General features: G+C 42.2%; 7 protein-coding genes across 7 annotated transcripts; 4 read left to right on the top strand and 3 right to left on the bottom strand.

The window, feature by feature from the left end:
- Positions 1–897: 897 nt before the first annotated feature.
- IL334_005838 (uncharacterized protein) lies at positions 898–2,233 on the top strand (the record flags this gene model as incomplete). Its single annotated transcript, XM_062937545.1, has 6 exons — positions 898–1,140; positions 1,237–1,314; positions 1,391–1,763; positions 1,835–1,898; positions 1,959–2,062; positions 2,127–2,233. The coding sequence occupies 6 exons, from the start codon at positions 898–900 to the stop codon at positions 2,231–2,233; spliced, it is 969 nt and encodes a 322-aa protein (XP_062793596.1).
- Positions 2,234–2,595: 362 nt separating this feature from the next.
- On the bottom strand, positions 2,596–4,093 carry IL334_005837 (uncharacterized protein; the record flags this gene model as incomplete). The annotated part of the gene is made up of 4 exons (XM_062937544.1): positions 2,596–3,111; positions 3,199–3,273; positions 3,337–3,435; positions 3,506–4,093. The coding sequence occupies 4 exons, from the start codon at positions 4,091–4,093 to the stop codon at positions 2,596–2,598; spliced, it is 1,278 nt and encodes a 425-aa protein (XP_062793595.1).
- Positions 4,094–5,447: 1,354 nt separating this feature from the next.
- IL334_005836 (biotin synthase) lies at positions 5,448–7,139 on the top strand (the record flags this gene model as incomplete). The annotated part of the gene is made up of 8 exons (XM_062937543.1): positions 5,448–5,675; positions 5,736–5,802; positions 5,900–6,136; positions 6,210–6,319; positions 6,384–6,526; positions 6,579–6,654; positions 6,707–6,823; positions 6,945–7,139. 8 exons carry the CDS (start codon positions 5,448–5,450, stop codon positions 7,137–7,139), a joined length of 1,173 nt encoding a protein of 390 aa, XP_062793594.1.
- A 529-nt stretch (positions 7,140–7,668) lies between these two features.
- IL334_005835 (uncharacterized protein) lies at positions 7,669–10,225 on the top strand (the record flags this gene model as incomplete). The annotated part of the gene is made up of 5 exons (XM_062937542.1): positions 7,669–7,883; positions 7,958–8,119; positions 8,230–8,348; positions 8,441–8,638; positions 8,712–10,225. 5 exons carry the CDS (start codon positions 7,669–7,671, stop codon positions 10,223–10,225), a joined length of 2,208 nt encoding a protein of 735 aa, XP_062793593.1.
- Positions 10,226–10,443: 218 nt separating this feature from the next.
- IL334_005834 (uncharacterized protein) lies at positions 10,444–12,255 on the bottom strand (the record flags this gene model as incomplete). The annotated part of the gene is made up of 5 exons (XM_062937541.1): positions 10,444–10,775; positions 10,831–11,487; positions 11,564–11,876; positions 11,994–12,034; positions 12,108–12,255. The coding sequence occupies 5 exons, from the start codon at positions 12,253–12,255 to the stop codon at positions 10,444–10,446; spliced, it is 1,491 nt and encodes a 496-aa protein (XP_062793592.1).
- A 697-nt stretch (positions 12,256–12,952) lies between these two features.
- On the bottom strand, positions 12,953–15,807 carry IL334_005833 (mitochondrial Rho GTPase 1; the record flags this gene model as incomplete). Its single annotated transcript, XM_062937540.1, has 12 exons — positions 12,953–13,145; positions 13,232–13,428; positions 13,512–13,643; positions 13,726–14,290; positions 14,347–14,669; positions 14,726–14,827; positions 14,892–15,011; positions 15,078–15,179; positions 15,238–15,380; positions 15,452–15,533; positions 15,626–15,684; positions 15,765–15,807. The coding sequence occupies 12 exons, from the start codon at positions 15,805–15,807 to the stop codon at positions 12,953–12,955; spliced, it is 2,061 nt and encodes a 686-aa protein (XP_062793591.1).
- Positions 15,808–16,216: 409 nt separating this feature from the next.
- Positions 16,217–18,095, top strand: IL334_005832 (uncharacterized protein; the record flags this gene model as incomplete). The annotated part of the gene is made up of 5 exons (XM_062937539.1): positions 16,217–16,259; positions 16,332–16,648; positions 16,734–16,854; positions 16,975–17,801; positions 18,000–18,095. The coding sequence occupies 5 exons, from the start codon at positions 16,217–16,219 to the stop codon at positions 18,093–18,095; spliced, it is 1,404 nt and encodes a 467-aa protein (XP_062793590.1).
- Between the last annotated feature and the right edge of the window lie 129 nt (positions 18,096–18,224).

Raw genomic sequence — 18,224 nt, 5'->3', positions numbered from 1 at the left:
AGTCACGTGACGGTATGGCTCAGAAGCCAACAATCAGCGTTGCAATCGATGCATAGACTACGTTATCAGGAGTTGGAGCATTGGTGGGATATGAGCGACAGGAAAGCAGTAGGCAGAAGGCTCACCGACAAAGCAGGGGTAGATCGGGTAGAAAAAGGAGAGAAGGGAAAGACTTGTACCCAACATCCGAAATTGCAAATAACCTCGAAAGAATGCTAGACATCAAAACACCAACACTCATCACATATAGCACAGGAACACAATGTCAGTTAGGTTTGTTTGAACGAATAGCTGAGATCACTATTGTCATTGCGAATGATCCCAAGATGTCATAGTCCGATCGACTGCACAAACGTGATGGATGTAATTGGTGGACCCAGCGTCTTCTATCCGAATCGGAGGATTCCAGATCCGACATCGGATGCAAAATGTATTTCCCCTTCATCCTCCTTGTACCCCCATAGTGCCCGTTTGCGGCTCCATCTGCGGGATCACATTCAAGCGAGTCAGTCATGTGTCTCCGATCGGAGGATGGTGCGTGTCTTGCGATTGAGTCCAGAGTAACGATGGAGCAAAGTTGAAAGTAAACAGGTGATCGTCATTCTCATTTTTGCTGCGTTGTCGGACCTGAAGCTCTATGACATTTTTGCTGCATGATCATGAAATGAAAAGACAAAAACCGGGGCCGGACCGGCGAAGCTTTTAAGTGTCCTTGAGAAATGATGAAGAGGCATGTACTTCCTGAATGTATATATAAGCCTTTTCCTCATCTAATCCGCCTCACTATTTTCTTCTCCAATACATATATCTTCTTATACACAGACACATTTTCGATCACATCAAATACACTTTTTCCCTCCCAAACATAATAATACTCATCAACAGAGATAATTCAGAATGGTACACGCACCTGAAGTGAACGACTATGTCAAATCAAGAGCCAAGCAAATGGATGAAGTATCAGACAAGATCGATGAGGTGAATTTATTGAAACTCAAAGCGTCAATGGCAGCGGCAGGAAAGACAGAAGAAGAAATCAGTATCGAATTTGACGGTGAAAGTAAATTTGATAGCGAAAAAGATAAATCCACTTTTAGACAATATGAAAATGCTTGTGATCGTGTCAAGAACTTCTATGCTGTGAGTGGTTGTTTTGTTATCCAAAACTCTTTTTTGTTATGTGGTCCTGTTATCCAGATGTTCAGCATGCTGATTATTTTTTTCTGGACGTAATAGGAACAACACACCAAGCAAACACTTGAATACAATTTACGTATCCGTAAAGAGATCCGTGAGACCGTTCGGGCTCGAATGGTAAGTGGCATTCGCCATTTGATTTGATATCACAATCGCTATACATAGAACAACAAAAAGCTGATCAATTATATAGGGAATATGGGAAGCCCTTGAATTACTCAATACATTGGTAGACGAGTCCGATCCTGATACATCAGTCCCTCAAATCGTCCATGCTTTACAAGCAGCTGAAGCGGCTAGGAAAGATGGTAAACCACAATGGATGCAATTGACTTGTTTAATTCACGATCTTGGTAAACTGCTTTGTTTCTTCGGTGCGGATGGTCAATGGGATGTTGTTGGAGATACTTTCGTAGTGGGTTGTAAATATCCTGAAGAAATTATCTATGGTTCAGAATCATTCAAGAACAACCCAGATTATTATGACGAAAAATTACAGACTGAAAATGGTATTTACGAACCTGGTTGTGGATTGGAAAACGTTTTAATAAGTCATGGACATGATGGTATGTCTCTTTTTCCCTATATTGATCAAGGATTTGAGAAGTGTTAACTAATATCTTTGCGACGTTCACAGAATACCTGTATCAAATCTGCAAACAGCAATCTAAATTACCCAAAGAAGGTTTATGGATGATCAGGTAAATGAATTTTTCTCATTACTGCAATTCGTCTTGCATAAGCTGATCTAAATTACTTAGATACCACTCATTTTACCCATGGCACAGAGCAGGATCAAATGCCTATAGACATTTAATGGTACCAGAAGATGAAGAAGCGTTGAAAGCTGTCCGAGCATTCAACCGTAGGTGTTTTTTCTTTGCATATCACTGCTACCTTCAGCGCTCATCGTGCGAATTGTGAATTAGCATACGATTTATACTCCAAATCAGACGCTCCTCCTGTAGTCGAAGATCTCAAAGAGTATTATCAAAATCTCATCAAGAAATACTTCCCAGAGGAAATCGAGTGGTGATTCACACAATACATGAAAGAAAAGGAAAGTGGTAATCGTTTATAGAAGTCTCTGAAATATGGTTTTGAAAAATCCTAGACTCGTTGTACAATTTGTAAAATAGTGATCGTATATTCGCAATGAACTCAAATGGACAGTCATCTTCACAGTGGATTTATTTAGGTCCCTTTTCTCTTCGAACCAAGTGGGGTATCGTAGACGCAAGTGACCGTTCTCGCGTCTTGCATACTCATTCGACGAGGAAGGATTGATCTGGCACGTTTCCCTCGTGGCATGGTACTGAAAGATACATGATATGTGGTATACACTTTAAAGGTCACTAGAAGTACCAAAAAGAATCACCGCTCCATTTACTCCCAACTTCAGCGGATCCACTGATATTTTTCGCGAACTGACTTCTTCCAATCTTCCGAATCTTCATAATCCCACCAATAGTTATCATCAAAATCTTCCATATCAATATCCTCTGGCTCTGCCTCAAACTGTTCATCCTCCATTTCGCTCTGAGTGCAAATTTGATCATTCTGGTTCCAATCGTGATTCAAAAGTCCCACCAAATCAGGGTGAACTGCTTTGACCATTCTTTGTCTTTCAGTTTCTAATTTTCGTTGGATTTCAGCACGTTTAGATGAGCTAACCTTGACTGACTCGTTGTGATTGATTTGTGACTCCTTCCGATATTCCAGGAGAGGCGGTTTGTGTTCTACTCCAAGTTCAGAGAAAGGTCTGACTTTGTCTCTTCTTATAGGTAAAGTATGAATCGTAGGACACTGATCACCATATTCTTCTTCATACGTTCTTGGAGTCTTGATGTTTCTCTGACTGGACCTCAGTCGAAGTTCTTGCAAATTGATCAAGTCGGATTCCTTCGCAAGGCGCTTGAGGTCAATGAAAAATGATCTCTCGTCAGCTCAACCATATGATTTATTCGTGCGAAGGCAACACAGTGAGCTGATGTGACATACCCAGGTTTTCTGACTATATGCTCGTCTGGATATCAATATGTCACGCCATTGGGAATTATGAAAATAGCCGTATTTCTGTGGATCTCACGTCAGCTCAAGTGTTTTAAGCATAAGGGTCCAGTAGAAACTTTGATTTACGATGGCTAAAGCTCTCAAGGCACTTTGTTCATCTTCGAAATCTATTTGACCGAGATATGAATACCTCTCTTTGTTCTCGTTGAATACGATGATCGATAACTGGTTACAGAAGATCTTCTGTGTAAGCTGAAAAGTATACAATTGTAGGAAGGAAATGTGGAGAACATACAATCTTGCCGCATGACCTGAATAATCTCCATAACTCCCTTTTCAATCCTTTCATCCCACCCAAAGCAAGTGGATTAAGTTTACCAACAATAACATTATTGCGGCTGATTCCAACCAGCTCTTTTCGATATAACAATGTTTCCTTGTCAAAGGTTTCTCTAGTCGACCATCCGCTTAAAGGTCTTAGAGAAATTTGGTCAACTATCGTATATTCCTCTTCTTGACGCAAGGTAGTCATATTTATCTGAGATATGGGATTTTGTGTGACTTTAGAAGGTGGGCGGGGAGGTAGCGAGGAAGGTATGGCATTGATGATACTGGCGGGTGCAGAATCAGACTCAAAGCCGCATTCGTGTCTATCTAGTAAGGATTGAAATCCACGGGGAGGAAAATTCTCCTGAGCTTGTTCGGCTTGGGGACGAGATACTGAGGTGGAAAGGTAACGATTTGTGCAAGCGGTAGAAGGGGTAGAAGGGGGAGTTTCTTGAGGTTTGGCTCTGAGTTGTGAGTTTGAATTTGAACGTCGAGGCCGATTACGGGGTGGAAAAGATGAAGAGGGAGAAGGGGAGGAGTCGAGACGTCTTTTCATATTGAAGAAGATCACAGAGAGAAGCGACTGGCGTCGACCAAAGAAAGAAGTGGAACAGGCGAAGGAAGAGCGAAAGCAAAAAGGAAGGAAAGAATGACCATATCAGTAATTTTACATATATTCAGTAATCCCATCACGGTGGTCAGTGCGTGAATTCATTGAAGATGAATGGAGGCAACAGGTATGAAGCCGACTATACATACTCTTATACACGGTATAGCAACAATCACTCTGACATATATATACAGGTATACAAAGAACAACATGAACTCACTACTATCACAACGAAGATCATACCGAATCTCGATCAAGACCATTCAACATTATCTACCAATTGTTCTCCTTGATTACTCTGGCTTGTTCCAATATATACCTATTCTCTTTGTACTTTTGATCGGCAGTAGGTGTTTTGAGATACTTCCATCCCAATGAAGTTCCGCATGATGCACAAAGAAGGTCTGCACAAGTATGCATCCCTGTACTGCACATCCCAATGCACGATCAGTCCCGCTTCAATCTGCAGAAATGATCTAGCAAGTTGAGGAAGTTTACTAACATCAATTTACGTTCCTCTTTTTTACCTAAATTAGTATTGATAGTTGAGTTCATCAAGCTTTTCATGACAACGCGGAATAACAGATGAGTCACCTTATGACGTTGACTCATAGATACTTACAAGGCTTTCCCTGTACCTCCAGTAAATCCCTTTGAACACAGTTCATCTTGTAGCGCTATCACGCAGGAACAATATTTGCATGAGAAAACAGGTTTATCCTCTGGTAGATAATGTAGGTCTTGACTCGCGCACGTTACGGGATTAGCTTCTGCTTTTGGTGACATTTGCATAAATGCTTGAGTAGAACAGGATAAGGGATATGTGTGAGATGGTTTCACGGAGTTCCGTCAAAGAAGGAAGTGGGATTTGAGATGATCTGATAACCGTTTATCCGGTCCGAGCGAGTGACGGTGATGACCCTGTGAATGGTGGTGGTGAAGGAAGCGGAAATAACATTGATATGATTGGAAGCGATATGAAATCTTATGGGTCATGATCGGATTTGAGAAATACACCAAAGTAATTAACGGGACTCGTAATAACCGGGTAATACCTGTTTAGGATCGATCATTCCATTACAATTATTTTGTAATCACATTCGTATTCGGGATGATATACTCCCGCTAATCAAAACCATCCTTTTTTTCCCCACAAAAATATAAACATCTGTACTCGAATGGTTTGATTCGTTCTTCCGTTCATCTTCCCTCCACCTATTGATTCATCCAACTCCTCCTTATCATCCTCATCTTCCTTTCTTCTCTTGATCCCACAATCGACCTCACTCGACACGCCAAAATGCCCGCTCTCGTCTCTAGAGCTATCAGACCTACAGTCTTCGCTCCCTTGGTACGGAACGCAAGAGGTCACGCCGTGGCTGTTGATCCACCTTATCTTCCCCCAAACCCTCAAGGTTCCACAGCGTCAAGACCAAGATATGTTGATGGTGACGTTAGACACGACTGGAGAAGGTCAGAGATCCAAAAGATCTTTGATGCTCCGTTGATGGAGACAATCTATCGAGCTGTGAGTGATATCAGCTGAGGAATGCCCAGTGCGTGCTAATCAGCCGTTATAAAACAATAGGCCACTGTACATAGAATGAACCAAGATGCTTCTAGGATCCAGCTCTGTACTCTCATGAACATTAAAAGTGAGTCCACCATTTCTCCTGCCCAATGTCGAAAAGCTTTGTCCTCTACATCTGTGATATATATGGAGAAGTATTAGCTAACAACGTGGACTCTCAGCTGGAGGATGTACAGAAGACTGTAAATATTGTTCGCAATCATCGTCTTACAAAACACCTACCAAAGCGTCACGACTTATCGATATCGAGCCAGTGCTGAAAGCTGCACGAGAAGCAAAAGAAAACGGTAGTACACGATTCTGTATGGGTGCAGCGTGGAGAGATTTAGCAGGAAAGAAGAGTGGTTTTGAGAAAATCTTGAAGATGGTTACCGAAGTTCGAGGTATGGGTATGGAAGGTGAGTCAACCATGAAAAATAAGCTTTCAGCTTGCAAAAATGATTACATGCATACTGACGGCAAATCTGACAGTTTGTACAACTCTCGGTATGCTTTCACCTGAACAAGCAAAACGATTGAAAGAAGCTGGATTGAGTGCATATAACCATAACCTTGACACTTCGAGGGAGTTCTACCCGGAAGTGAGTGTTCCCCGTCTCTCTTTTCAACGATAGGTGAGATCCTGATCCAGGTTCGCGTCTATAGGTCATCACTTCGCGAACGTATGATGATCGATTAGCTACTATCCAAGCAGTACGAGAAGCTGGTATCTCAGTCTGTTCAGGTGGTATTCTTGGCTTAGGAGAACAAGACGAAGATCGAGTAGGCTTGATACACGAGGTATCTAGGTGAGCTGAATGATGTGCTTGGCGTTAATATCAGCTGATACAACCATTCTAGATTACCACAACACCCCGAATCATTCCCTGTCAATACTTTAGTTCCTATTGAAGGTACACCGCTAGAGAAGAACGATGTAAGCTTTTAGTCTCAGACTATTTGCAAATCAAGCTGACAACGTTACGTAGCCCGTCAAGGTCCATACTGTCCTTCGAACTATTGCTACTGCCCGGATCGTCATGCCTAAAACCATCATTCGATTAGCTGCTGGACGACACACCTTTTCTGAGACTGAGCAAGCCATGGTGAGTTTAGCTCATCGCAACGACATCTAGCTGCCCCATCATATTCTGTATCCTCTGACGACCATCAGAGCGTACGCGCAATCCAGAAAACCTTGTGCTAACGGATTACAACTCCAAATAGGCTTTTATGGCAGGAGCCAACGCTATCTTCACTGGTGAACGAATGCTTACTACTCCATGTTCAGGATGGGAAGAGGACAAGGCCATGTTGGGCAGATGGGGTTTGAGAGGTCAAAGATCATTTGAGGATTCAGAGTCAGTCAACACACCAATGATGACGAAGGAACAACAAGCTTTACACGGTGTAAGCTACTAAACCAGTTCACAGGATATGTTTAGAGGACTATAAAAATTGATCAAGAGTTTCGATCTTGGTTCAGCTGAGACTGGGACAATTTGTATATATGCATTTGGATAGATGACGTGATGACCGGAGTTACTTAGGTGAGACATTGACTTCGACGAAGACTACCTTTTACGAGGAAATTGCGATTCGGCCTAGAAATCGCCAACGACGTTCGAGATCAGGTCATGACCTGCCCTTTTTGTTCGGTGTCTTACTCATGCCTGTGAAGTCTTGCACCAAGGATTATCAAGAATGCAAATTGCACTGAAGTTGTGAGATATGTGCAATGACATGACTGACCATACCATCTTCTCCCTCTATCGCCTCTTTTTGACTTTCACACTATCCCCTTCGTATCCTTCATCATCGTGTACTGACTCAAAGAGACGCTGGCGTCTTTCCTCGCATCGACGTCAAACGCGACCGCTGCTCTCCTTCAGTACTGACTAGGTACCGAATTGAGGACTGGATCCTCATTCTATAGCCTTTGATAGGCAAGATGGTAGTTATCCAACGAAGGTTTACCCCGCTCCTGATCATATTGCCTCTTCTAGTACAAGGCAGAAAATATGAGGGTGACAATTATGATAATTACAATGGTGACAACGGAGATGAATTAGTAGGCGACAGCCGCGGTAACGGGGCAGGTATACATTGGATTTCACCTTCTTTGGGCGATTCGATTCCTTCAGGTCAGGCTTTGACTGTGACATGGTGAGTTTATCCTGATTTTTCAACACAGTCAACGGAACGATAGTTGATTTTTTCGTATTTCGGAATGAAAATAGGTCATCTGAGAATCCAGTGACTTCGCCATCAATCGCATTATGCACTTCCTCTTCTTCCTCCTCTTCGGGTGGTGGTGGTGGTGGTGGTGGTTCTGATGATTGTGGAAATGCGAATTGGCCTTCTGTGATAATTAATGGAGATGGAACTTATTCTGCTACTGTGTGAGTTGAAATTGTCCTTCTACAGACCTTGACGCTCCATCGGGCATCAAGGGGCGATTTGGCTAACATGTATATTGGGGATGTGATTCGAATGAACTGCGATGGAATAGGACAATGCCGGTCATTTCACAATCAATGCAAGGATTGTATCTATCTATGATATCTGATAATGGAAAATCATTCAATTCACCTAATTTTGCCGTTCAAGGTGGAAGTGGTTCACCGAATGGTATGTCTGCACTTTCTATCTCGGATTCAGGCTTAAGCCCAACAAGGATACGAGCTATGCAACTGATTCTTCAATTGTTTGGTTGAAATCAGCATACCTCGCTTCACCAACGGTATCGACGCTTTCGGCTATTCCAACTACTCTTCCTGCCGAATCGATGGGTATACAAAGTGACGACAGTGTGTCTACAGCTGCTTGGAAAGCGACGACAACAGGTGGAACGGTTAGTGTGAGTATGACTACCAGAGATAGGACTGCAGCTACACCAAGTACGAAGAAAGTCATTTCATGTGAGTTAAGCTCTTCGTTTCTCTATTAGTGTCCCTCACGAGGATACTGATCGTATACTCGTATTGTAAATAGCCACTTCACTTCTTGATCCTACTCCGACTCTTGGGTCTGATCGAACACCAACTTCTCTAGCTCTACCTCTATACTCTACGACTCAGATTCAGGTACCTCTCCAAGCCATCAGTCCAACTCCTACTCCTCTTTCTGGAAATGTCATCGCAGACCAACAAGCTGCGGCATCATCACCATCATCATCAAATAAACCAAAGATTACAGCTATAGCATTGCCTTTGTCATTATGCGGATTAATCTTAATCGCTTCGTTGATATTTTGTGCTCGTTCAAAAGTATTCAGGAAATCTGGTTTAGGTAAAAATGTAGATCCAGAAAATTCAGGTTCGAGTTTGAATCCAAATTGGCAAGATGTCATAAAACAAAAAGCTGCTTCCACTTGTATTCCTACGGGAATCGTATTGAGCAAAGGAGTTGAAGTGATTGAGAGAAAAGATGACGTCGAATTTGGACATGATCAAATTCCTACTTTAGGTTATAACGGTAGACAACCTTCTTTAAACCCATTCAACAGTCAAAAGATGACATCTAGAGAAAGTGATACGAAGCATAACCGATCAAATCATAGTAGGCAAAGTAGAAATATAAGAGATTACGATGTGAAAGATGGTGAGAGAAGATTCACCGATATCCCTCAAATCCATTATGACCGTTCGTCAAGAACTCGAGGTAAATATCGTGGCCGGGGCGATAGAGATGGGGAATATGAAAGACAGCAACAACGCCGACATGCGCATAGATATGATCGAGGAGACTCCTATTACTCTGAAAGATCAAGAGATGGTCACTCTTCGAGACAAGGGAATAGGGAAAAGGATTATTATTCCATAAGTAGAAGATCTTCTGGTGGTATAGGTGGATTGTACGATAACGATCCTTATTCAAGTAGGGATAGCAATAGGAATGATCGTTCGTCGACATCTTCCCATTCTCGTTCACGTTATGATGAGGGTATCAACTCAAATACGAGAGAATTGATTTCACCTAGAAGACCATCATTCACAATCTTGGATCTACATCAAAATGACTCATACGTCGGACCACTGGATAATCCTCATGATCGCGATTTACCTTTAAACTCACATCCAAAATCGGATGGAAGGAAAAGAAGACCATTACCTAATCCGCAATCTCAACCACGACCTCAACCTCAACCTATAATCAGATCATCAACGCAATCGTCCGTAACTGAATCTGAATTACTTGAGATGGATATGGATATGCCTAGACAGAAAACGTTGCCTCATTTAAGTGGTGGATTGAGAGATGATCACTCGACGAGTTATTGCGATACATCTGCCAACAGGAGAAGTGGAAGTGAAAGTGGAAGTGGAAGTGGGAGTGCAAGAAAAACAAGACACTGTGCAAGGGACACGGGTTTTGAAAGAGAACGGAGCTGGGAAAGCGATACGGAATCAGGATGGGATTTGGCCAACCAAGGCGGATATAAAACGGGTGAAGAGGGTATGGGGGAATTATATGAGAGCTTAAGAAGAGCTATTCAGAGAGGTTAGGTAAGTGGGCAAGTGTCTGCCGGGGGAAGTGCTTCGTTTGCACGTCGGTTGACGCTAAGTTTAGATATGGGCTATACAGCAGTATGTGATGACACCTATTTCCTTGTGGATGACAATCTATTTGAATGGCGATTTGATCTGAACACATTGATCGTATCTGACTGCGCGAGACGATTGAGAAAATTATTTGGATAATTGCATATAGTCAATATTGATCGTCAGGCCCCTTGCACTGACCCATGTACATAACCATCGTCCTCGTTGTCGATAACTTTCCTCAACTCTCGTTCCAATTTCCTCCTTCTCCCGCTGACTTTCTCGCCGAGTTCTAAACTCCAAAATACCACTCCTCGAACCAAATATGACATAGCAGTTTCACCTTGAGCTAACCACAATAACTCTTTGGATTCTTTGATTAATGGATCGTTCCTTTCGATAGACGATTTCCGGAATTGCTCAATGGCATGGAATAGATCCCTTTCTTTGGTTTCTGTTACCAAATTCAAGTGGAGAGATGCAATGTCGTCAGGAAATGAGATTTCAGAGTTAGCTAATATGTCTTCGCATCTATTCAGCCAGAGCTACCGTGACTGACAAGAACTCACCTTGGCTAGATACTACTAAGTCATTCATAACATTAACCAGCTCCAACGAATCAACAATAGCTGAACTCGCACCACTTCCACAAAAAGGGACAGTACCATGACTTGCATCACCTATCAAAATCGTCCTTCCATTCCCACAGACTGTCTTTGGCAAAGCGTATAACGTGAACCCTTTTCGATTTGACCATCCATCTGAATTTTCAAGATCCCTTACGAAGCTACTGCCCATAGTGGGTTCACAGGTGCATGCCGCCATGTGATGTGCGAACGAAGGCTCGAGCCATGATGAAGGGATGGTCAATGCCACATAGACTGAGTCTGGGCCACGACAGACGGGATTAGGTTCGCATGGTTGAGCTGTAGTGTCTGGCTCCGAGCGACAGTGGGAAGAAGATCCACTAGTACTATGGAGCATATGACTCTGGGTGACGTGGCTTGGCGCAGATGGATTGACTGAATTAGACGAGTGAGAGCTTAAAGGAATCAAAGTGGCAGAAAAAGAATCTCCATAAATCGTATTTATACTAATTGGATCTTTGACCCATTTCAATATTGATTCACTTGAAGTGATTGAATTTATCACTGTCCAAGGTGATTTACCTACTTTAGCTTTGGAGGAGGACAATTGTCGAATAGAAGAGAACATTCCGTCGGCACCTACTCGTTTACCAGTAATCGTAAGTTCTTTCCTAATACACATAGTGAGAAATCTCACCCAACCAAGACTACTCACCAATAACGAGATCAAATTTATTCTTCTCTTCACCATTCAGTGTTACTTCGATACCATTATCGACGTCTTTCAATCCTTTCACCTCTTTCCCATATTCCACCTTATTTCCTAGCTCATCACGAAATATCTTCATGAGGTCTTCTCGCTGGATCATGGGCCTCACACCAGAATCTCGAATGAGTCGATAAACAGTTTCTCCTTTATTATTGGACACTGTTATACCATCATGATATACTGGGATTTTCCTTTTGGCTGTATCAAGTTTGACCAGATCAGAAGGGAGCAATAGAGTTAAAAGTGCGTTTAATCCTGCCTAAAATGGTCAAGTTTTTCTGATAAGTACCCGTCCCACTTGTTCACTTGGTTTAGTCGAAGAGAAAGTATACTGTAATATGTGGAAAAGGTCAACGGATATGAAATGGTGGCTTACAGATGATAGATGTATTGGATATCCCAAATCCACTCCTGGCTCTATGAGGTACATACATCATTATTATTATGTGTATCAGCTCAGATCACATATAAAAAGATCTTCAAAATTCACCTTTCCTCTTTTCGATTATCCTATAATCGACCAAACCAGATTCGTAACTCTGACTTCGTTTCAAGGCGTACGCAGTGGATAGTCCAGCTACTCCAGCACCAACTATCAAAATCTGGAATTTGTTTCTCGGGGCAGTAGGCTCTGACATGATTACTGATAAAATACGATTTTCGTCTTTGGTCTTTTTGTCTTTCGTCTTACTGGAATGCAATGCAATGGATGTTTGCTGTCTGATTTGGCTATTTCTCAACTAGTAATCTTTACTGTTATATATCCCCTACAGGTCTCTACACACACATTGGGAAGATATTGACTCGATATCCTTGATATATCAAAGACGTTTCCATGGCTTGGTTTTACCTTTTTTACCTTTGCATCATCGTCAACAAAGCAAACTCTCCTTTCACCCGAGATCATCATCATCTTTTGCTTGGAGAGCTGATCTTGGAGGAGCTTACGATGTGAAAGGATGTCACTGAGAAAGGGTACAGGAAGGCAAGACAGGTACATGACCTCTCCTTTGCACGAGGAAAAGCAAGATGTCCATCGTTACCCGCTCCATTGACAATGAATCTACTCGTAACGTCGTCGAGCAATGCTCGCTCTTACCACATTCTTGTAAATTGGATAGAAAGCATCGAACGAAGTCGAAGACAGCCTGTCCCCGGAATGAGGATCATGCAAATGAGCATGCATCCCTTTGAAGCAAAGTCGTTATAATGTATATGCAAGCAACCTCCATCTCAATCTCCTTACATCATAAGATGCTCTGTCCTCAACGCAGTGTTAAGGCGTCCTCTTCCCAAATCCCAATTGCGCTAGGATTAACCTCTGCAGATTACGACCTATTGGCTCCTTCCTAAGCCACTCATTCTCCCTATCCAGCCCCATATACCCCTAAATGTGTATCCTTGATACCTCATCCATACCCCTAACACAGCTGTGAAGGTAGTTGTTGCGACCGTTATCGAGGCGATCATCCTTACTCTCTGAGCAGGCGACATAGTTGACGATGGACCTCGAGCGAGCGATGTTGTTCTACACACACAACCCAAACAATCAGTACGCCAATACCTGAATCAGACCGAAAGATATTTGAGGTCCAATGGACAGTTGCCACTTACGGGTTTAATGCTACCCTGGTAATTGCGACCCAGAGGTTTGTCATTGGACCTAATCTAGCGCTGACTGCCATTGGAGCAGGTAAACCCAAACGTCTACAATAAACATCAGGTTGTACTTCGTGACGTTGTTGTGCTAAATCTAAATCCGATTTGGTCGCGACAAATATTGCTGGAATATGATCTAGTGAATATTGTTGCTGCAATCAAATATCAATCAGTATATCTACCCATAATTACCCCCGCAAGTGCCAATATAGGTCAAATGGTAATTTGCGCTCACCCTCAGGTTGGATATGTACGAAAACGAATTCGTATCGCTCGAATCATGCACGTATATTATCACATCGGCCATGTCCAGCTTTTTGGAATTGCGTAATGTTTCTGATTCGTATTTAGATCCAAACTCTTGCAGCTAGGGAGAGAAAGCAGGATATGGGTAGTCAATATAGGGAGGATATGATGCCAGAAGTCGAATTGAAAGATGGTTTACTCACCACTAAGTATTTTTCTGCGCCTTCAATTTCCACTGAATTGACAACACTCAGTACTTTGGTAGTAGGCTCATAACCACCCATTCCATCATCTCCACCTCTGAAACCTTTATTCACGAATGATCTCAACAGACTAGTCTTTCCTGATCCTGTAGCTCCTAAAACGTAACATAGGAAAGCTGATCTTGTCACTTTTTTCTGTCTTCGATCTTGTTTTCTTGGTCTCGTTATATGTAATGCCGTAGGTGTGGGTAAATCTGTCGCTGGAGAAGAAGAATATCCGAGGTATGCAAGGTAATTCAATGTCGTACGATGATCGAGTAAAGTTGTCATTGACCATTGTGCCAACCATCCTTGCAGAGTCACTCGACCCATATCATCTGTTATCGTCGTATCTGGGAATCCTTGTGCTAACCATGGGTTACCAGGTGACGTTGAGAATAAATCATCTAGTTCAAATTGTGATAATGCTCCATCTTGATCTTTGTCGTATGCTTCGAATATATCCGTCAAGAATTGGTTACCCAGTGGTGATAATTCGACCGAACAGTCGTAAGGTACGTCAAATCTATACCGATCGGCCGTCAGCAATGCATCCACAATTTTGGGGTAAGAGGAACTCACCTGGGCGTCAAGAAGTCTTCCCTCAAATCTAATCCTTCACCATAACCAAACTTCCGCAATACAGTCCAAGTGGTTTCCATTCTACCTTGTTGTATAAATATCGTATGAAGATACAGAAATCCTAACTCCGTTATACCTTCACCTGGGGGAGAAAGAGGAGGAGGTGATTGACCCAGTTGACCATAACTTGAATCGCGCGGCAGGGGTGTCGAGGGAACAGAGTAGGTGGGGACTGGAAGAACTGCAGCAGAATCATAGGACCGAACAAGATCAAGTATACCTTCAAGCTCTTGGTATTGGAGTGGCGTGGAAAAACATTTTTGCTAGAGGTACATCAGCGGAATACTCATTAGAAGTGGAGTCTGGATCCGATGCTCACCTGGAATTGGTTTAATTCTACAGCATTCAGCAGACCATCTTTATCTACATCTGATATCGTAAATATTCGTTTCAGTGCTTCAAGACATTTTGGTTTGAGTGCCTAGAATTCCGAGCCAAAGTCAGCTTTATAAACTTGGCGGCATGATGCATGGTATTCAGCTCACATGTTCTCTCGAATCATACAGTGGTGCTGTAGGATGCAATACCGCTTTTTGAGCAAAGTAAAATACCTCGGAAACATTCAGTGGTAACAAAGCAGAACATTCAACGACCGTTTCGACCTCCTATTGTGCATTGCGACACATGAATTTAGCAAAATTCATTCTGATTCAGATTCGATGTAGACTCACCTTAAACTCTCTCATGATAGGTGCTATCTCATCTTCTAATCCTTGATTCGTCACTTGTCCACCTCTCAGATCGATCTTATTACCAACTAGAATGACCGGTATCTTTCCATTCCCTGGTGATCAGCATCGGAATTCTTCGGGTTTTCAGATGTAAACTTACATTTATACCTTCTCTTCTGAAAAGAGGTAACCAATATTCCGCTACTCTATCAAAACTGGTTGGTTCTGATATACTATAAACCAAACATATCACATGTGCCCTACTGAGTTGCGATAAAAGATGTGCCCTTGATCTTGGATTCGCTAGAAGTACCGTCCTTCCTGTTTAGCTCCGTTGCGAATCTGTGTATATCCTTCAGCTATGGAGGACTTACATGAAGTATCCACTATAGAAGTAGTTACGTTCTCAGGTGTTACTTCTGGCGGTATCGTCACTTCCGGTACGACATGTTGGACCTATACATATTTATATTGATTTATGTTCAAGTAAGGGGATGAATGATCGCTTCGACCAACGAATATCATCCGAATTGTAATCGGGAACTTACGTTATTGACGAATGATTCTTTGATCAATGAAGTTATTATGGATGATTTCCCCACACCGTCTATACATGGCTCTATAATCAGTCACGATGCTCCTTATCGAACACCTCAGTCTATGCCATCAACTATGCTCTTCACTCACCATCGCCGACCAGTACTATCCTAACAAGATCACGTCGGGGCATTCCGGGTCAACGGAAAAAGGTCAAAGCGGGATATCGAGATCTGAGATTTGAATGTAGTGGTCACCAGTGTTGAGCTCTTCCTCTCGTCTTAAGGTATTCTGCAATCGTGCGCTCAAGTCGCTATTGTTCTACTGATGAGTCGTGTATCGATGTTATGCAATGCAATGGCGGTGTTCTGTTGGTGGGATGTTGTATGAATATGATAGATGAAATTCAACATAAAAATGTCTGTTTTCCAATGATATCGTACGCGGCGCGGCATGTACCACCACCAATATTGATTTGATCCCGTTAGGGGTGGTTATGATTCAAGGTATAAAACGGTGGCAAGGATATCGTCAATAACAACACCAAGAAACATATAACAATCTCACACCTGATAGCAGCTCAACAAAACACAAGGGGAGCCATGACATCAAACGCTCGACCACAATCAGTGAGGGGGTTGTACAGTGAGTTAGTCTACAAAACACATCAGCTAGCGAGTGAAATATGCTGACGTTTTTGATTTGGTGGAAACCTAGCTCCCCCAGCCGAAGAATGGGTATTCTTACCACCTTCTGTCAATCCACCTTCTACTTCACCTACGACTAGTGCGCCTTCTCATGTGCCATCGTCATTCAATCCATCCGTGGAAGATGATGAGAATATGGCACTACCAATGATGGGCAGACCTTTCAATCTGTTCTTGTCAGAATATCTCACAACGGCAATGGGGATGCCATTCGAAGTTGGTAAAACATTATTACAAGTCGAATATAGACCAAGAAAGAAGTTTGTTCAAGATGATGAGATACAAAGTGTTATCGAAAAAGAACAATTCGAATTACAAGATGATCAAGTGAGTTTGAGATGTATATCATTTTACGTTTTTTCTTTCTTTCTTGAGGAGATCGAATGTCAAGCTGAATTGTTGATTTTTCCAGATTGAAAATCCCGAAGAAGCAGATATGTATTTCTCAGATAGATTAGCTCAACCTGCAGCACCTTTGGTACCTCCTTCAGAGCAGATAGTGGAGACGGATGCATCTGGATATTTACCTGATCGTGAGTAGATTCACCGTTCTGCAATACCGCCTTGCCCTTGTTGTCTATATTGCGTCGATACAAATCCCCCTTCTACATACAACACCCTGCGAGACCTTGCTGACCATTCCGCCGATTCAGTTCACCCGTCTTGGCTTCTCAATGACGATCCAGAGATATCAAGAGGGAATGGAGTATGGGGTATGATCAGACGAATACGATATACTTCTTCAGAGGGATTACCTGGATTATGGAAATCACAATTAATCTCAACGATTCATTCATTCCTATCTAATATCTTACAACCTTCCATCCATTCATTCTTGTTGGTTCTGATACCATCAATCTCATCACCTATATCATTAGATATAAGCTTAACTGCATTACCCAATCCAGGTATACCATTAGGGTTACAAGTTACATCGCATCTTTTGACTCATTTACTTTTATCTCCTTTGGAACTGATTAGAACGAGATTAATAGTTATGCCTACAAGTCATCATTCGACTCCTACAAGTGTTACCTTATTCAAGAAAATGATTGAAGAAGAAGGTGGATTCTCAACTTTATATTTCAATCAAATTTTGTTATTCCCTTCAATATTAGAACATTCCATCAGACCTTTATTGACTTTATCAATCCCGTTATTGGTGGAGAGACAATTCGGTATCTCACCTGACATTTCACCAGTCTTATATTCGTTAGCGGATCTTTCGTTGGGTTTAGGATCTTTGATCATCCTGTTGCCGATCGAAACTGTTAGGAAAAGATTGCAACTCCAATCGAGAAGTGCGGGTGGCGGTAAGAAACTGAAATCTGTGGTGAAATTAAGAGAAAAAGATTACGTCGGTATAGTAGAGGCTATTTGGAGAATATTAAATGAAGAGACAGGTGTGAGAAGGAAGCGAAAGATGACGGAGAGAGATGAAGGTGGTTGGTTCAGTGGTGTGAGGCAATTATATCGAGGGGTGAGTCATTTCTTCTCTATCTGGTTTTGGGGGTATGGTTGGATGAATACAATCAGCAGGCTCCCAGAAGACAGGATATATGACATGGCGAGTCATTGACTGTAGAATTCGTTGAGAATAGTATATCCTAGAACTCCCTTTATAATAATAAAGGTCAAATCCAGCAAAGTGTACTGACACGGTTCCTTTGATGTTTAGTTCGGTATGGCCGCCACGGCTCATGTTACAGTGTTTGGTCTAGGTCTAGTCAGTCAGATGTTATCAGGGAACGATGGGGGATGGAAAGAGATTTGATTCTGATTTGACAATAATCACAAAGTGGGTTTCGAGGTTTCGTATATGTATGACTATGAAAAGGTTCGGCTACAAGTTGTTGATCATGCAAAATCAAACCATTACTCTCGATGTTCCCCTTTGCTACGA

The sequence above is a fragment of the Kwoniella shivajii genome, chromosome 8 (genome assembly GCF_035658355.1).
Source record: "Kwoniella shivajii chromosome 8, complete sequence".
NCBI classification, from domain to species: domain Eukaryota; kingdom Fungi; phylum Basidiomycota; class Tremellomycetes; order Tremellales; family Cryptococcaceae; genus Kwoniella; species Kwoniella shivajii.
Note: the sequence above shows the minus strand (reverse complement) of the source record. Positions and strands in the feature narration are given on the sequence as shown.